The sequence below is a fragment of the Crinia signifera genome, chromosome 3, assembly GCF_055691185.1.
Source record: "Crinia signifera chromosome 3, ASM5569118v1, whole genome shotgun sequence".
Taxonomy (NCBI): Eukaryota; Metazoa; Chordata; class Amphibia; order Anura; family Myobatrachidae; genus Crinia; species Crinia signifera.
In genome coordinates, this window is record NC_139219.1 from 191247641 (window position 1) to 191264826 (window position 17186).

The window sequence follows — 17186 nt, forward strand, 5'->3', positions numbered from 1 at the left end:
GTTTTTAATAAAACGAGTTAATGAACTAAGCACTAAATGTAACAGCTGTGATAGAGTTGTCAGTGTAACAGACAGGACTGGACAGGAGGATCTGCGATATGTGGTGACAGCGGCAACTGATGATGATGAGACAGGCCACTCTCATACAGAAGAGCGCAATTTAGTTATTTATCACTCCGGATCTCCCATCTAAAGTTATAGGAGATCACAGGGCAATATTCAATTTTTCTTCATAATCCTGCTGCTCTCATTAGTGTACAGCTAAATCTGACTAAACTAATGGGCACAATGCAAGAAGTCGGGTTAGAGCTCTCAAACAGGTCACTTTTCACTTATTTTAGCTTGCCACCCTCAGAGTTTGGGGTAGTGAGCTGAAGTGCCTGAACCAACTACTAATCTCCCCCCGACGGGCAACTGTTCAATTGTTCCATCTGGTATGCGCCACTGCTAATAATTGAATTGCGCCCATTATGTACCGTCCTCCTCAGTGATGAATTCAGTTTACTTGTGTTTATTCTCGCATCCTCACCAGCCAATTTGCTGCCGCAGTCTAGGAAACTTGCATATTTGAATGTTAAAGATATAAGGCTATTTTAGTGAAATTTTACTAAATACAGTTTTAATTCTTCAAAGGTTCCAAGACTGGTGGAAGGTTTGGCTGCTCATTTATGTAGTCAAGTGGCTGCTGCAAAGGACCATACCGTAGTACTGACTGAGGATGGCTATGTTTACACCTTTGGTTTAAATACATTTCACCAATTGGGCATCCTACCATCCCCCTCAAACTGCAGTAGCCCAAAGCAGGTATGTGTATGTTAGATTGGTGAAGGGAAACTGCTTGTGTTTCGGGTTTTTCCCCCCTTTCCCCTGGCACCCTGCCCTCCTGTGATCCTTTAGGGATCACTAGGTTTTGTTTATCCACATGTTTTATAATGATGAATGTTTGATTGTATTACGCATTTCCTAAAGGTACTGTTTTTAAAAGCTTTTTTAAAATTCCTGACTCAATACACATTGAAGTCCATAATGCTAATGACGGAAATATCACTTACAAATGTATAATACTGTGCACAGCTGCTAATCCTCCTAGGAGTGCGGTTCCCAGCATGTTTGTTAAAAGGTCAGCTGAGACCAAAGTGGAGTTAATTGTCCTTGGTCACAATATCATTGGCATTTGAGGTAACTTGTCCACTGCCCTGGACGCAGACTAGAATTGCACAAAATGAAACCGATTCAAGGCACGTTGATAGTACTGTTGCATCTTTAAGTAGCTGGATATTCAGGATAGCAGGGCGACATCACCATGGCAAGCAAAAGTGGGAACATAGGCCCTGATTCTAATTGACTTGGTAAGCTGCAAAGCTAGCAGCTTACAGAGTCCCAGAGGGCCTGTCCTGCCACCTGTCAAATCGCCACCACCATATGCCATCCCCTCACAACCATGCATGTCCCGGTGGCTGAGAAATTATTAGATTGTTGCCAAACCATCAAATGATTTCTTCAGTCCACTCAAATATAGGTCAGTGGAGACTGGTTTATATTTGTGGCCATTCCACCGAAGACAGGGCGGGCGGCTGACGTCATGCAACTATATAAGTTGCCGAGTCCGTTCGCCCAAACATTATGTGCATCTGTGCAAAAATAACGTTGCTCCCCCGTGCGGGAGTCTATTAACTAGAATGACCCCCATAGTTCATTGCATTTACAAAATATTCAATCTTGTGGTGTTCTTTGCAGCTGTTTTCTTCATTTTACTTTTCCTTTGCTGGACTTTTTTATAGATTATTTTTTTTTTTTATTGTGGTAGGACTGACTTTATAAGCCCTTTTGTTGTGTCTTCTTGTTTGAACAAATTATGCTGTATTACTGCCAGCTGAGATTACTTTATCCAATTTGGAGTCTGTGTTAACTAGGTAATTGTTAATTATGTTCTGATACATTTTTAAGAGAGAGTGCTTTCTTTTGTAAAAACTGACTAAGTGCTGTTTAAATGACTGTAGCTGCTGGTGTACAGTAGGCTGCAGATCCTGTCACACTTATCTCCTGTGACCTTTTGGTCAGGAAAAGCTGAGAGACTTTGGTTTGCTGCCAAAAAAAAGTTCTTTAGCTGCACAGCAAGCAAGCTCCTGCTAATACATGATAGGCATACTCTCTTCATAATTCTATGTTTAAAATGCCCCAAAATCCTGCAGAGCGGTATAGTCCATTTTAAATCCAACGGGGTACACGTAGCGCAACATCTAAGAAGAGGTGGTAAGTGCTAAATGCACTATAATCAGGGCTATTTCACACTAAAAAAAAAAAAAAGGAAATAATAAAAAAGTAGCACTAATGACCGATTTTGAGAAGACAAAAAAAATCTAAAGAAAGTGCTCTGGTTTAGGTATAGACAAATGCCAGTCTTGTTGTGTTTGGTATCGGCCAGTACCTATTAGATGGATTATTAAGATGTATATGACTCCTTGTTACTACATGTTGTTTATTGTGTCTATAAATATAATATTTAAAATTTATCTAAAGACTGGCATTTGTCTATACACTTTTTTTTTTCATCTTTTTTTTTTTCGTCTTTGACACTTACAACCAACTTCTACATGTACAGTCTGAAAGCAGATAATGTACAGTATTTGCAAACATCTGAGGATTTTGCTATTGCCATCTTGTTGTATTGGATGAAAAATGATTTGGATGTATTACTAAACAATCACACTTTTGTGGCTTATCATTTTGCGGGAAAAAAAAGTATATGAGGTTCACAGTGGTGGAACAGGATAGAGAGGGCCTTGGTTGTGGGGTCTTTCTTTTTTAGATGCACTTTTATGCAGACATATAAAAAACTACACATAGATGAAATTATACTGCTCTAGGACCTTACAGGCAGCACATGTGTACTCTTTATTCAAATATCACTTAATAGGGAGTCAATCCAACTTTGAGCAAGTTTGGTTGATAAAACTTGCATACAGATGTGTCCACATACATCAATCCTACATGCGATACCTTGTACATAACGCATGAGCTCCCTGTGACTTGGATGTGTCCTCTTGTGCGGCTGTATCTGCATAAGAAATGGAACATTGCTGATATCAGGTGGCGTACACTGTGAGATATCTGCAGTGCCAGATAAAAAAATGTCTGTCTGACAGGCAATTTTATCGGTACTTGTGTAGTTTCACTGCGGCAGTTACGTAGTCAGTGTAGCGTCCCTGTCAGAATCAGCGTAGTGTTCCCGCGGGCAGCATAGTCAGTGTCCCTGTCCATATAAGCGTAGTGTTCCCGCCCATTCGCGGCTAGCCGGAGCTTACGTAGTTGGCGTAGTCAGTCAGCGTTACGCAGTTAGCCTAGTCAGTCAGCGCTTATTACATTGTGTGGGAACCATTGACCATTTTAACTTGCCTGATATGACAGGTGTGAATGTGTTCCTGAAACACCCCCACTATCCACGTCTGCCCGAAGCATGGTGTGCATACGCGGTACGCATCCTCCCAACCTGTTCATACACCCACTATCCACGTCGGAGTGGAGTTGATTTTATAAAGTGTGGCGAGCGCAGCGAGGTGTGCGGACGCGGAATACACGTCAAGTAATCAGTGTTCCCTCACGGGGCTCGTTGCGCTTGCCACGCTTCAGGCTCAGTGGCTCACTGCACTCGCCACACTTTATAAAATCATCTCCACACCGACGTGGATAGTGGGGCTATGAACAGGTCGGGAGGACGCATACCGCATCCCCTCGTGGGGCTCGCCACACTTCGGCCAGACGTGGATAGTGGGGGTTTCAAATGGAGGCATTTGCTGGTTTGTAAAATGGAGCACTGGCAAATATGTCCTTTATTGTGCATGAGTTGCACTTGCGCACCGCAACCCCCCTTTGTGCAGGAGACGCATGCGCTACCGAACCCCTAACCCTGTCCGTCTCCCTGAAGAGGACACAGGCAGGGTTGACGTACCCTGACGCAAGAATTACTAAGACGCACAAGCGTCTGAGATGCTTGTGCATCTCAGACAGATGGAACGCCTCTCCGCCGGCTCCCGCTTGATCCCCTCTCCACCAGTGTCTGCCAGTGCAGGGGATCTGGCGGTTACCGGCGCTGTGTGAGGCTTGCCAGGGATGCCGGGGACAGAGCTGCAGCTCCCGGGGACAGTACGGTGACTAGCTGCCTGACAGGGACACTACGCAGCCTGATGGGGACACTACGCTGACTACACTAGGCAGCCTTTGGGCTACGCTGAAATCGTAGTGTCGCCGTAGCCTGTCGCCGTAAAACTACACAAGTACAATTTAATCTTACTGTACCATACTCTGTGTGCCCTGACGACAAGTAAAACGGTTTCGCGATTCAAAAATTCCAATGTGTACGCACAATGTTGCTTCCGATGAATGCTCCCTAGAGTCGTCAGCGACATCCTCCTTTGTCTGCGCTTGCAGGATGATGAAGGATATAGTTTAGAATGCAGCACGGCTCCCATGTCACCCCACACCTTGTTTAATGTGTACCCATCTTTGGGTTAAATGGCTTGTCACTAACATCTGCACCTGTACCATCACAGTAAAATGCTAAGCAGATCTTGGTACTTGTGTACTAGCACGGCACCCCGATAATTAGTCGCCCGATTTTTTAATCACATCGCATGCCATACATCAGATCGCATGCGATGCGATTTTAACGAATATATTTGATATTAAATTGTATAAGCACCCTAATGGGTGCTTACAATGCTTGATTGCACCCCCACGCCACCCCCCAAGTATAAACGTGACCCCGAAGCGTGGCGAGCGTAGCGAGCCAGCGAGGGGTGGCGGTACGCGTCCTAAGACCTTTTCGTACCCCCACTATCCACGTCGGCGTGGAGTTGATTTTATAAAGTGTGGCGAGCGGACGCGGATACCTGTGAAGCCCGCGAGGGGAAGCGGATACCTGTAAAGGTATCCGCGTCCCCTCGCGGGGCTAACTGCGCTTCGGGCTCGGTGGCTTGCTGCGCTCGCCACACTTTATAAAATCAACTCCACGCCGACGTGGATAGTGGGGGTATGAAACGATCGTAGGACGCGTACCGCTGCCCCTCGCGGGCTCGCTGCACTCGCCACGCTTCGGGTTCACGTTTATACTTGGGGGGTGGCGTGGGGGTGCATTTAAGCATTGTAAGCACCCATTAGGGTGCTTATACAATTTATAATCGCATCCCATCGAATTGTATGGCATTGTACATCGGCCGATATCGCGTTGCATCGCATGCGATATGGTCAGCGATGCGATGGGCGCCGTGATAGTACACAAGTACCCATATCTAATTTATTATTTATTTATTTATTACCAGTTTCTTATATATCGCATACATATTCCGCAGCACTTTACAGAGAATATTTCAACATTCACATCAGTCCCTGCCCCAGTGGAGCTTACAATCTATACTCCCTACCACGTATACACGCGCGCACACACAGACATTCTGGGGTTAATTTGTTGGGAGCCAATTCGCCTACCAGTATATTTTTGGATTGTGGGAGGAAACCAGAGCACCCGGAGGAAACCCACCACTGTGCTGGGAGGCAGTAATAGTAACCATTATACCATCTGTACTGCCCTATACTCCGCTACAATCACCAGAACAGGCTTTAAAAGAAATGAAAACATGAAATTGACAATAATGTATTGGTATAAATTGAAGCCAAAAATTGCATTTTCTGTAGTTACTTAGACAAAGCAATAAAGAAACAATGAATACAGATCACAAATTAGGGTACTGCTTATTATTATAACAGATAGCCACATACGTTGTTTTCAGTTCTTGAAAAAGAGTTGGAGGGTTAAGCTGGCCATACAGATGATTGTCATATCTGGCTGGTTGGAACAAAAACCTGGTAGTATCTGAATGATGGTTTTTGGCAGCTTTCCAGCATTTCAAAGCAAATGGTCACCTGTCATTTCCTCTCATCCGTTACCAGGTTTTTGCTCCAACCAACCAGAACTGACAATAAATCAGTAGATGTATGGCCAGCTTAAGGGATCTAAATTGATTATTAATTAAGTAGTTCCATTTAACTATAAACAAAATCTTTCTCTTAACAGGTGCAGGCTAAAACTTTGAAAGGCAAGACTGTAATAGGGGTGGCTGCTGGAAGGTTTCACACTGTGTTGTGGACTAAAGCAGCTGTGTATACAATGGGACTCAATGCTGGTCAATTAGGTACATAATCACATTACCAATCATATTTATTTTCAGAATTCTGAACTAGTTTGGAAGCTTCACTTCTTTATTTCCTGTAGGATATTTGCTAGACCCTAATGGAGAAAAGCATGTCAGCTGTCCTCGGCAGATCTCTGCCCTGCATCATAAAGACATCAGTATATCTCTTGTGTCTGCCAGTGATGGAGCGACAGTCTGTGTCACCGAGAGGGGAGACATTTACCTCCTTACCGAATACCAGTGCAAGAAGCTAGCATCCAAGTAAGACCTTATTCTTTTCCTTCAAGTTTCATATTGTTACTATGTATCCCTGTAACAAACTAGTATATGTTGTTCTTTGAACAGGCAACTAAATTTAAAAAAGGTTCATGTTTCTGGAGGAATTCTAGATCATAAGGCTGATACACAACATCTCAAAGAAAGCGGTGGCCAGCCTGTTTGCTTTCTTGCCTTGGATCAAGCCGGCAGAGTAAGTCTGACTTTTATTTAATGATGAGATAATTTACATGTGATACACATATGCTTAACCCTTTAAATTTATAATAATGGGGGTTGTACCTGCGCACTGAATTCTTGGGCTAGCTGCCGCACTTAACGGATGACTAATCCGTTGGATTTAGTTTCAGAATATATGTTGGTTTTAGTGCTGCGCTCCGCCCTTTCTTACGGTTGTAAGGAATATAATGGAATACAGAATCAAATGACAAATAAACTTTGAATGTTGATTTAAATAAAATGAAGCTTTACTGATTAATAAATGCCGCTAATTGCTAATACAATGATTCAATTAGTCAATTAAGTGAAAAATAAATAAATTAAGTGAAAAATAAAACAAAACAAAAACAAGAGCAAGAAACAAAACCAAAACCACAATCAAAACAATCAGTAAGGATCAGTGACTCGATATTGGAACGGAGTTTGATTCCCACTGCAATGTCCTGCTCGAGATTTCTGTGTGTTATATGCACAATCACAGAAAGATGATTGGATGAAAAAATAGTAGGTATACCAAAACAAAAATCAAAAAACAAACAAAATCAGAGTCGTGAACGTTGGTGTATATCCACGTTACCGGTGGCTTGTGCGCGCCGGGTCGATCCTGATTAAATGATCTGGCTAGTGTTAATGTGTCAGACAACGGCGTCCCGTTAGCTGACAGAGTCTGGTGGTGTACACCGACTGGTGCAGGGAACCCGTAGAGAGGTGAAGCAGGCACAGCCGCGGACCACATCGGTATCCGTGGCAGTGTCCTGCAAACCTCCGAGACAGGGAGACTTCACAGTGAGTGCACCGCAGCACAGGGTGCAGTGTTAACGCGCAGCCCCGTGTGCAAGCGATCCCACTGTAAAGAGTCTCCAGAAGTCCGGGCAACCTGTGACAGAAAGCAGACACTTTCCCCCGAAAACCGGGCGCCGCTGACCACCAATGTGAAAGAGGTACCTGAAGACTCAGCATTTAAAGGACTGTGTACACCACCAGACTCTGTCAGCTAACGGGACGCCGTTGTCTGACACATTAACACTAGCCAGATCATTTAATCAGGATCGACCCGGCGCGCACAAGCCACCGGTAACGTGGATATACACCAACGTTCACGACTCTGATTTTGTTTGTTTTTTGTTTTTTGTTGTTTTTTGATTTTTGTTTTGGTATACCTACTATTTTTTCATCCAATCATCTTTCTGTGATTGTGCATATAACACACAGAAATCTCGAGCAGGACATTGCAGTGGGAATCAAACTCCGTTCCAATATCGAGTCACTGATCCTTACTGATTGTTTTGATTGTGGTTTTGGTTTTGTTTCTTGCTCTTGTTTTTGTTTTGTTTTATTTTTCACTTAATTTATTTATTTTTCACTTAATTGACTAATTGAATCATTGTATTAGCAATTAGCGGCATTTATTAATCAGTAAAGCTTCATTTTATTTAAATCAACATTCAAAGTTTATTTGTCATTTGATTCTGTATTCCATTATATTCCTTACAACCGTAAGAAAGGGCGGAGCGCAGCACTAAAACCAACATATATTCTTAACCCTTTAAATGCCAACACCTCTGTGAGAGAGGTGTAAATTATCGACTAAAAAATGCCAGCGTTGCTCACATTTGTTATATAAATTAAAATAAAAAATGTTTTGTAAGAAAAGATTATATTTCCTGTATAAGGTAAACAAATTCACTTGGCATAGGGGATGTCTTGAGTATCCCAGTGGTTGAAATTCGGATTGTTAGAATGCCAACAGTGCAGGATTGGCTGGTTCAAACAACTTATTTTTTTATTCCTATATTATGCTGTAACTACAGCATGACTTATTTAAATAAATGCTATTATAAAGGAATCCCACCTGGTATTATTTCACATTCTAGTTGCTTGTGGTCTTCCATTGAGTGAGCTGAACCAATGCAGTAAATTCACACACAAATACACAGAGAAACACCTCATGGTGTAATCTCCTTTTATGTATATTTCAATTAAATATCTTAGGTTCTAATGAGAGGGCTCTGAGTATACTTTTTATGTTTTAATATGTATAGTCTACCTACATAGATTTAGATGTAATAATAAGCAGTAAAAAAACAGTTTTGAAAGAAAGTAAATCCTATAAAATCCTTATAACGTTGGATTGTTAATTTTAGAAAGCATTTAAACATGGTTGATCAAGTTTTCTGATACATAGCAATGTTTCAAACTATAAATATTAAGGGGTTATTCAGTCCGTGGCAAATTTTTCACAATAGAAAAAATACAGTTTTCGGAATTTTTAGGGAGAATTAGATTTGCCCTATACAAATTCCATGCCGATGTTTCGCGGCTGGTGAAAAATATGGCATGGGCAAAAACCACGTTGACTGGCTAATTGAATGCGGACCGGTGAATTATTGACGTTTTTTCACCTTGCAAAAAATAAGGCAATTAATGAATACCCCCTAAAGCGGGATTACATTTTTTATATATAATGGAAGTGTTAATAGTTGATTTTTATTAATTAACAAAATGCAAAGTAAATGACCAGTAGGTAAATGTAAATCAAATCATTATTTGATGTAACCACCCTTTTCCTTCAAAACTGCATCAATTCTTCTAAGTACATGTGCACAAAGTCAGCGATACAAACTGGTGATAATCATCATTTTCATATGTAAGTTGAAAGCATTTTTACTTTTCAGCACTTTTTCCACACCTGCTTAAAGGTCCATTCACAATGGGAATTTTTGCCCAGCATGTATAGATAACGATGATGGGGAAAATCGTTGGGCTGAAAAACGCTCAGTGCATACAAACTAAGCATTTTTTGCCCGTCTTAGCGATTTTCCCCAGGGTGGACGGCTTTCCATAGAAGTACGCTGTGGAAAGCCATCCACTCCCCTGCTCATCTGCTAGTAATAACAGCAGATAAGCGGCCAAGCCAACAATGATGCGGGAGCATGCATCAGTCTTCACCGCTCATTGCTGCTCCGTACACACTGGGCAGCTTTTGAGCTGAAAGCCGCTCAAATGAGAAAACTGTGCTGCTTTCAGCTCAAAGTCACCCTGTGGGTATGGGCCTTAAGACTTGCAGTATGGAGTGTAATATTTATGAACTTTTTTTTGAAGTCAGCAAAAGGAAATAACTAGATAATAGCTTTTAAAGTCAAAGGTTCCAAATATTGATAGTTTGTCCTGCAGGCAAGTCCTTATGATTTTCTCAAAGTTTCTGTCCTTCCAAAGACAGAACTCCTGTCCTAGCCCAGCTTTCATCCTGGCACTTTGCCATTCCTATAGCTGGATTCACAACAGGCTCTTGATAACATCAGTCAATTGGGGACCTCCCAAGTATGGGATTCTGTGTTCGGTAGATTACAGCTCAGCACAAATATTAGGATCATCATAAGACCAAACCGGTTTGCATTTTCAGCAACATTACTACAAGACTGTGTATCAACACTTATATTGCATTGCATTCTGTGTTTAACTTTAAGCTATTACAAACCGGATACCTTATTATGACTTCTAAGAACAATGTAATATTGCATTAAGAGGGAACAAGAAGGGCTATCACATTGAATTGGTATCTGGAGATATAAAACATAAATATAAATTAAGGTACAGACTGATTTTGGTATTCTCTAAGCTGGACTGTCTTGACAGTGGTCTCTTAGTATACCAGAACATCAGATGTGCATGTGTGTTAATAGCGTGTTTCTTTTTTTATGACGCAAAAAACTGCTGAGTGCATTATTGAGGAATCCGTAGGAGGTATTCCATTGAATAGGGATCTAAATTGTATATACAGGGATTTAAAACATTCCTTTTTTGGCAAACTGAAACAGGATGTTTATATTCCTGTGTATTCAATTGTGGGTTTTTTGGACCGTTTTTCAAGTCCTTTTTTTGCTGATGCGGTTTCATTTTTTTGGTTGAATCTGCATTGGTGAAAATTAACTAAAAACAAGTCAAAACACATGATTCAGTCAAAACACATGAATCGGCAAGTAATTTGCCTAGGAAAAATGCCTAGGAAATTCAACAGCAATTGAATATACCCCATAATCCAAAGACAGACACAAACCACCAAGTGTGTTAATTTACTAGAGTGTGTGTGTGTGTGTATATGTGTACAGTATATATACATTGTGTGTGATTTAAAAAATATATTTTATAAATGTATTTTTACTTATTCTGCTTTCAAGGTATTTTGTTGGAAATCTACCAGTAGTTCCATTAAGCAGTGCCGATGGGTTTATGGGAGACAAGTATTTATGTCTGACTTTGCCCTAAATAAAGATGAAATGCTGTTTGTCACACAAGAAGGAGAAGGATTTAGTGGAAAGTGGATGTCTGAGAAAAAAAATCATGTTGACAAAAAAGGTATTTTCTCTCTTTCTATGCATAATGTAATTATTGTATGTTCTGACCTTTTTTTTATTCTTAAGGCAATCTCAGTCATTTTTTAACCTTCATTCTTTGTAAGGATATTCAATTGCCTATCCCAAGCATGTTTAAATGCTCTCCTATGTATTTTCTCTTGCAGAGAATTCAGGATCAGACTCTGCTCACACCGATTTGCACAGCATGTATGAAAGAATTGGTCTTCAGAAGCTTCCCTTTGTCCATAGGGCTGTTAGTGTAACAACAGATCCTAATGGGTGTAACTTTGCTGTGTTGCAATCCGATCCAAAAACAAGGTAGCACTCATTTTGTTGAAGGTCTCTACGAAGTACAGCAGTGCTATACAAAGCAATGATACAAACAGGGTAGACATAATAATAATAATAAAAGATCTGTCCTGTTTCAAACATAAACATGTAGCGGGTGCCAGGGCCTGCGCCATAACATTACCATTGTTTGGGAGAGGTGATATACCTAGCCTTAGTGCAGGAGCCGACTGATGGTAATGGCTTAATTGGGAGAGATGTGGGACTGGGTGGGGGGGGGGGGGGATTGCAGAAGACAGAGTGTGGGCTTGGCTGGACAGATCATTGGGGGACTACGCAGATCCCGCATATGCTGGATCTCTTTACTAGGATGGGGAGCGGTCCCCTATCGAAAGCAGCTGAGGTAACCCAGCTGATGGCAGGGAGTAATGATGTAAGAGAAGGGAGATCCCTGCTTTTGAGAGCTTACATTCTCAAGAGGAATGGTATAAGTGGTGATAGTGAGGAGACACATAGTGGATAATGGTCGCACAGTGAGAAAAATGGCTAGGTGGGTTCTAATGGAGTGTTTCAATGAATGGAATCAGTCAGGCCACATCATTTAATTTATGTTTTAGTGTGTGAATGGAGAAAGCAGTTTGTGAAATGTACTCCTGTTTTTTGTAGAAACAAATATAATTGTATTCCTGCATGATTTCTATCTTTCAGCCTTTTTGAAGTTCCAGTTGTGTCTTCTTCCATTTTTACTGAAGATTTTAAGAAGCTTCTTGGTGAAGTAGATGAATTGGATAGCATCCATGATGTGACTTTCTTGCTGGGTTCCCAAAGTTTCCCAGCGCATAAGTACATCCTGGCCATGAAATGTGACTTCTTCCGAAGGCTGTTTTTTTCTGGGGACAGTAATCAGATTGACTTTCCAGATATTTACCATAATGGGGAGGATGCCGCGGGATGTGATGTGTTTGTTATTGAGAAAATTCCTCCTGGGCTTTTTACCTACATCTTGCAGTTTGTCTACACGGATACATGTGATATGTTGGTAAAAGGTCACAAACCCAGAGCCATTCAAAACGAGAAAATAGAAGACAATAAAGACAATATCATCTCCGATTTCCAGAAGATTAGTTTCAATGAAGATATGAAAGGAAAGTCTGCCTATGAGGTCTACAGGAACAGCGAGATCTGTGCAGATAATGAAAAGAAGAAAAGCAAGGCAAAGCCTCCCAAGAAACCCAAATATGTTAGTGAAGAACCTAGCCCTGTAAAAATGCTGCAGAATCTAGCCAAGAAGTTTGGCCTGAGCAATCTGAGTTCAAGGTGTGTTCAGAGATTTCTTTTTCATTATGCATATTAAGAGAATATCACACCATCTTGCAGTGTTCTGCCATTTAAGTAGAGAAATTCCAAATTCTGAACTTTACATCTAAAGAAAGATGAATGGGTTTTTGTCTTAGGCTAGTAGGAAATTGAGACTGGTCAGTAAACTGTAAGTTGCCTCACTGTTATGGGACCTGTAGCTGATTCAGATACACAGGAGATGTATCAGGCTTTCTAACAAGCTGCCAAGTGGAGACGTTATCCATAGCAAGCACCCAGCTTGCATTTATCAAGTACATTCTGTAGAATGATCGGTAAAAGCTGGGTGAAATTAACAACTTACTTGTCCTCTTCCCCTTTTAAATGTTTGATACATGTCTTCCATGGGTTGCGTCCTGGAGGTTTCAAAACTCTGTGTCGTGAGGCATTGCATAGACGTATTTTTCTAATCAAACATTTACATTGATGGTTTGTATCGGTGAGGTGAGCTACTATTTTCATTTGATGCTGCAACAAAATAACTACAGTATTCTAGGCCAAATAACCAACTTAATGGGCATACACACGGAACGAATGCGGAAGCCTTCCAACATCGTTCACGAGTGTGTGTACACATGGAACAAATTGATAGATAACAAGATTGGTCTATGATCTTTCTACACGCAGGGAAGATCATAGACCATCATTAATGATCGGCGGGTACGTGCTTTGTTAACGTTGCACAGAACAATTTGAACGATTGGTCGTTCCCATTGATCGGGAATGCCCACATTGTCCTTTAAATTGTTCCGTATGTATGCACCTTAACATGATTCACAACATCATTTATATACAAGTTAGGTGAAGGGGCCGCTAAGCTTGAAGTTGATGTAAATAAAATAGGGAAGTTAACATTTCCTGGGTACGAGCAATTTTACAGCCTTTCTGGAAACAGGCAGACTGGGTGTGAACAGTCAGGATTCTGATGGTGAGTATACTGACACCAGAATCCGGACTGTTTAAATTCCCTGGATCCCGACTGATGGCCACCGAGCCCGCAAGAGGCTTCTTTGCGCTCGCCCCACTATTGGAGTACCAGCGGCCAGGATTCCGATGTCTGTATACTGACCATTGGAATTCCGACTGTCTGGCCATCGTGCCACACACAGGCAGTCTGCAGTATACTTTTAAACGATTTGTCCATTTATCTTTATCGTTTGTAATCATTCAGTGTGTATGCACTATAAAGTTCAGATGAAAACAACAATTCCCTTAAACATTAATGTGCAGGATATTCAATTGTTTTTGGGCGACTGCAGCTCTCCTCTAAAGTTACAAAGCTTTTTGTTTGTAACAGTGGTTCTGAGTTTCACGAGTGCCCATTATTTCTTCTCACACTCTCCTGAGGTGGCAAGCAGATGCCTGACCATGGGTGCAGCAAGCATGATTAATAATGGGTGCCTGCAGCACTTGCGCCCATCTGCAGAACAATGGAATATAGCCCATAGGGCGCCCATTAATTACATGTGCCCGAAGACAATTAGTTGATAATGCCAAAAGATGTTTTATATGTAGCATGCTATAATGCTTCCCTTTTGTATTTTATAATGCGTGTCCTGCAGTAAAAACTGTTAATTATACCATATTACAAAGATTCTTAATTATACTCTGCAAAATTACAGTAATATTTTTACAAAGCAAAATAATGGGCAAACCGTATGGTCATCATTTGTTTCAGATAGAAACACAACAAAAATTATTCCAGTTTTAAAAAAATATCTCTTGTTTTATTTGTGATTGGTGGCTGCTTATATCTTATTTGAATGAATTATGTTAATAAATGTGTACTGGTTCCATTACAGATTGGATGGAGTCAGATATGAAAATGGAGCCATTGTTGTTGTCCAGAAGAAGTGTGGGAACAAGCCAAGATTCAGCCAACATAAATAGTATGTACAGGCCATGAGGTCATCAATGTGCCTCATTCTTGTTTCTGGATTCTACTTCAAATGTATTGCTTACCAGTAATGCATAAATCAAGTGTATGATTTTCATATGTGTTCAAGTCATAAAGAAGTTCTCCAGTCAAATTAATATTTCTCGTTATGGGGGGTATCCAATTAGCCCCGATGCTTTGTCTCTTGGAAAAAAGGGCTGATAGCCTGATCTATATCAGCTATACAATTTGGGACCATTTCGGCAATAACACATGGGGTCCTTGTGTTATCACAGATCCACAGCATTATGATTAGGGTGCCTGAGGCATCTGGAGTATAAGCTGCAATAAATTCCGGGCTGTCGGAGCTGTGAATCTATTTGCTGCGGGAGTTTATCGTCCTATATTGGTCATTTTTTCCTATTTGTCTTTATTTATGTGTTTATTCCTGCTCTGATAACATTGCTCCTGTGCCTGCACGGAAACTATCTAATATATTTCCTTGACCACCTCCTGCCACCTTGGGGCTGTGCTCTGTGTACTATCACACTTCATTCACTGTCCATAGAAACTAAAACCAAGGGGTATATTCAATGCCGTTTAGGCGAGCTTTGACGGCAAGCAGTGCCGATAGCTCGCTGTCATAGCCTGCGGTCAGTATTCAACTGACTCACTTGCCATTTCCACCTCGCTGGTTCTTTTCAGTGAGGTGAAAAAACGGCTAGTGCGGCCGTCAAAACATGTTTTTCCTATCCTGGTTAAGATGTATGTGGCAACAATAGTATTCCTGTAAATGTTTTTTTTTTGTACAAAGCACAAATGCAAAAATATTTATATTGATATATTATTAAACCATTAGTTCAGCTTTCCGTGTACAGGGGTAAGCCTGAGTCCAGCCTGATTTAATTTCACAGAAGTTTAACGTAATGTAACATTCTGTGAGTCCTATTGCATTTCAAGTACTTTGCTATTTTTTTACCAACCTTTTTTTTTTAACATATATATTTTACTAGAATTAACTAGCTTTAGATGATTTATGATAGACAAAAGTTCAATATTTATTATTCAACCTTAATCAGGAAACAGAAAAATAAAAAATGTCCTCAAAAAACAGAAATGCCTAATACCCCCTCGTTCTGGTTGTTAAACCTATACCTGGGCTCGTTGAGGTCTTACAGAAAGTCCTTATTGAAGTTTTTGAATGGTGCAGCAAAAGCTGTTATACCGGTACATTGGAGATCTACCCCCCCACGACTAAAGAATGGTTCGCACGGGTGGATCTGTATATGACCATGGAAGACCTGAGAGTACCCCCTGAACGTACCCAGGAGTTTGCGGCGATTTGGCTCCCATGGATGGAGTTTAAGTCCACACAAACTTACCTGGTTAACAACTAAATATAGATGGCTGTACATGTTTGTAAATACCAACCACACAATCCTCTTTATCTCTCTCATTCTTTCCTTTTTCTGGCTGTTCTTTTTTCTACTCTTTTCTTCTGTTTTTATCCCCATAATATTCTTATGGGTTATTTACATTTATCGTAGTTTGTTTAGAGCATGGGTCTTCAATCTATGGCCCTCCAGATGTTGTGAAACTACATGTTCCAACATGCATTGCCACATTTGTTTCCTATAAGAGCATGCCAAAACTGTCAGGGCATGCTGGGACATGTAGTTTCACAACATCTGGAGGGCCACAGGTTGAAGACCTGTGGTTTAGAGTTTGCACTGTGTGAATCAAAGATTGGATATGCTTCAGATATCGACCACTTGAAATCGATATAGTTGGCATCGTATGTTCTTTTATTGTTACACAAGTGATACATCTGAAATGTACTTTTCATTGTGTATTCCATATTGCTTACGATGGATGTGTGTTTGTACTATTTTCAAAGTCAATAAAAAGATATTGAAAAAAAAAAAAAAAAATGTCCTCAAATATCCTGTTCCATCACATGGAATGGCTCTACAATTATGAGCCATCAAAATCAAGTTGCGGAAGGGGAACTGACTAAAGGTTAATGTTAAAATGTGAATATTGTTGTAAATGTATGCTTTAAGCTGCATATACACGGGGCGGCACTGGCCTCCGTACAGATCGCTCAGCAGATCTCGCAGCACTAGCAATGCACCACACAATGCTGTGTGCTGAGGGGGTTTTGTCTGATGTTTATAGGCAAAACCCCAAACTCTTTCCCTGCAAATTATATAGTTTGTGTAAATATTTAGTTAATACATATATTCATCATTTAGGTTTGTTCTGAAATTATATTTCTTGTTACAGCTCCTCACTGTGTGATGTGACTATGAGATCAGAAGATGGAAAAGAATTTCATTGCCATAAATGTGTTCTGTGTGCAAGACTTGGTATGTTTATTTATTAGGAAGCATTCATTTGTTATAGCTATGTTTCCATAAATCCACTCATTTTAACACTGTCCATTTTGTGTTTTTTTTTTTTTTTTTTTTTTGCAGAATACTTTCACAGCATGCTTAGCAGCACTTGGATCGAGGTAAAATAAGTTATATGGTTAACAGCATTTTGTGTACGTTGGTCTACAATTAAAAACAAATTCAGTTAGCCTCCGGTTCTGTTCATTGTGAGTTACCTTGGGGGAAAGACATG

General features: G+C 40.6%; 1 protein-coding gene across 3 annotated transcripts in view; it reads left to right on the forward strand.

Annotated features, from left to right (window-relative positions):
* Positions 1-17186, forward strand: part of IBTK (inhibitor of Bruton tyrosine kinase) — a 95329-nt gene that overhangs the window by 16576 nt on the left and 61567 nt on the right. For all 3 annotated transcript variants that reach the window (XM_083177145.1, XM_083177144.1, XM_083177143.1), the window contains exons 6-15: positions 634-804; positions 6071-6188; positions 6269-6449; positions 6534-6657; positions 10862-11039; positions 11203-11356; positions 12035-12643; positions 14485-14571; positions 16845-16927; positions 17036-17073. In XM_083177145.1, coding sequence (XP_083033271.1) covers positions 634-804; positions 6071-6188; positions 6269-6449; positions 6534-6657; positions 10862-11039; positions 11203-11356; positions 12035-12643; positions 14485-14571; positions 16845-16927; positions 17036-17073 — 1743 coding nt within the window. The remainder of the gene's footprint in view (positions 1-633; positions 805-6070; positions 6189-6268; positions 6450-6533; positions 6658-10861; positions 11040-11202; positions 11357-12034; positions 12644-14484; positions 14572-16844; positions 16928-17035; positions 17074-17186) is intronic.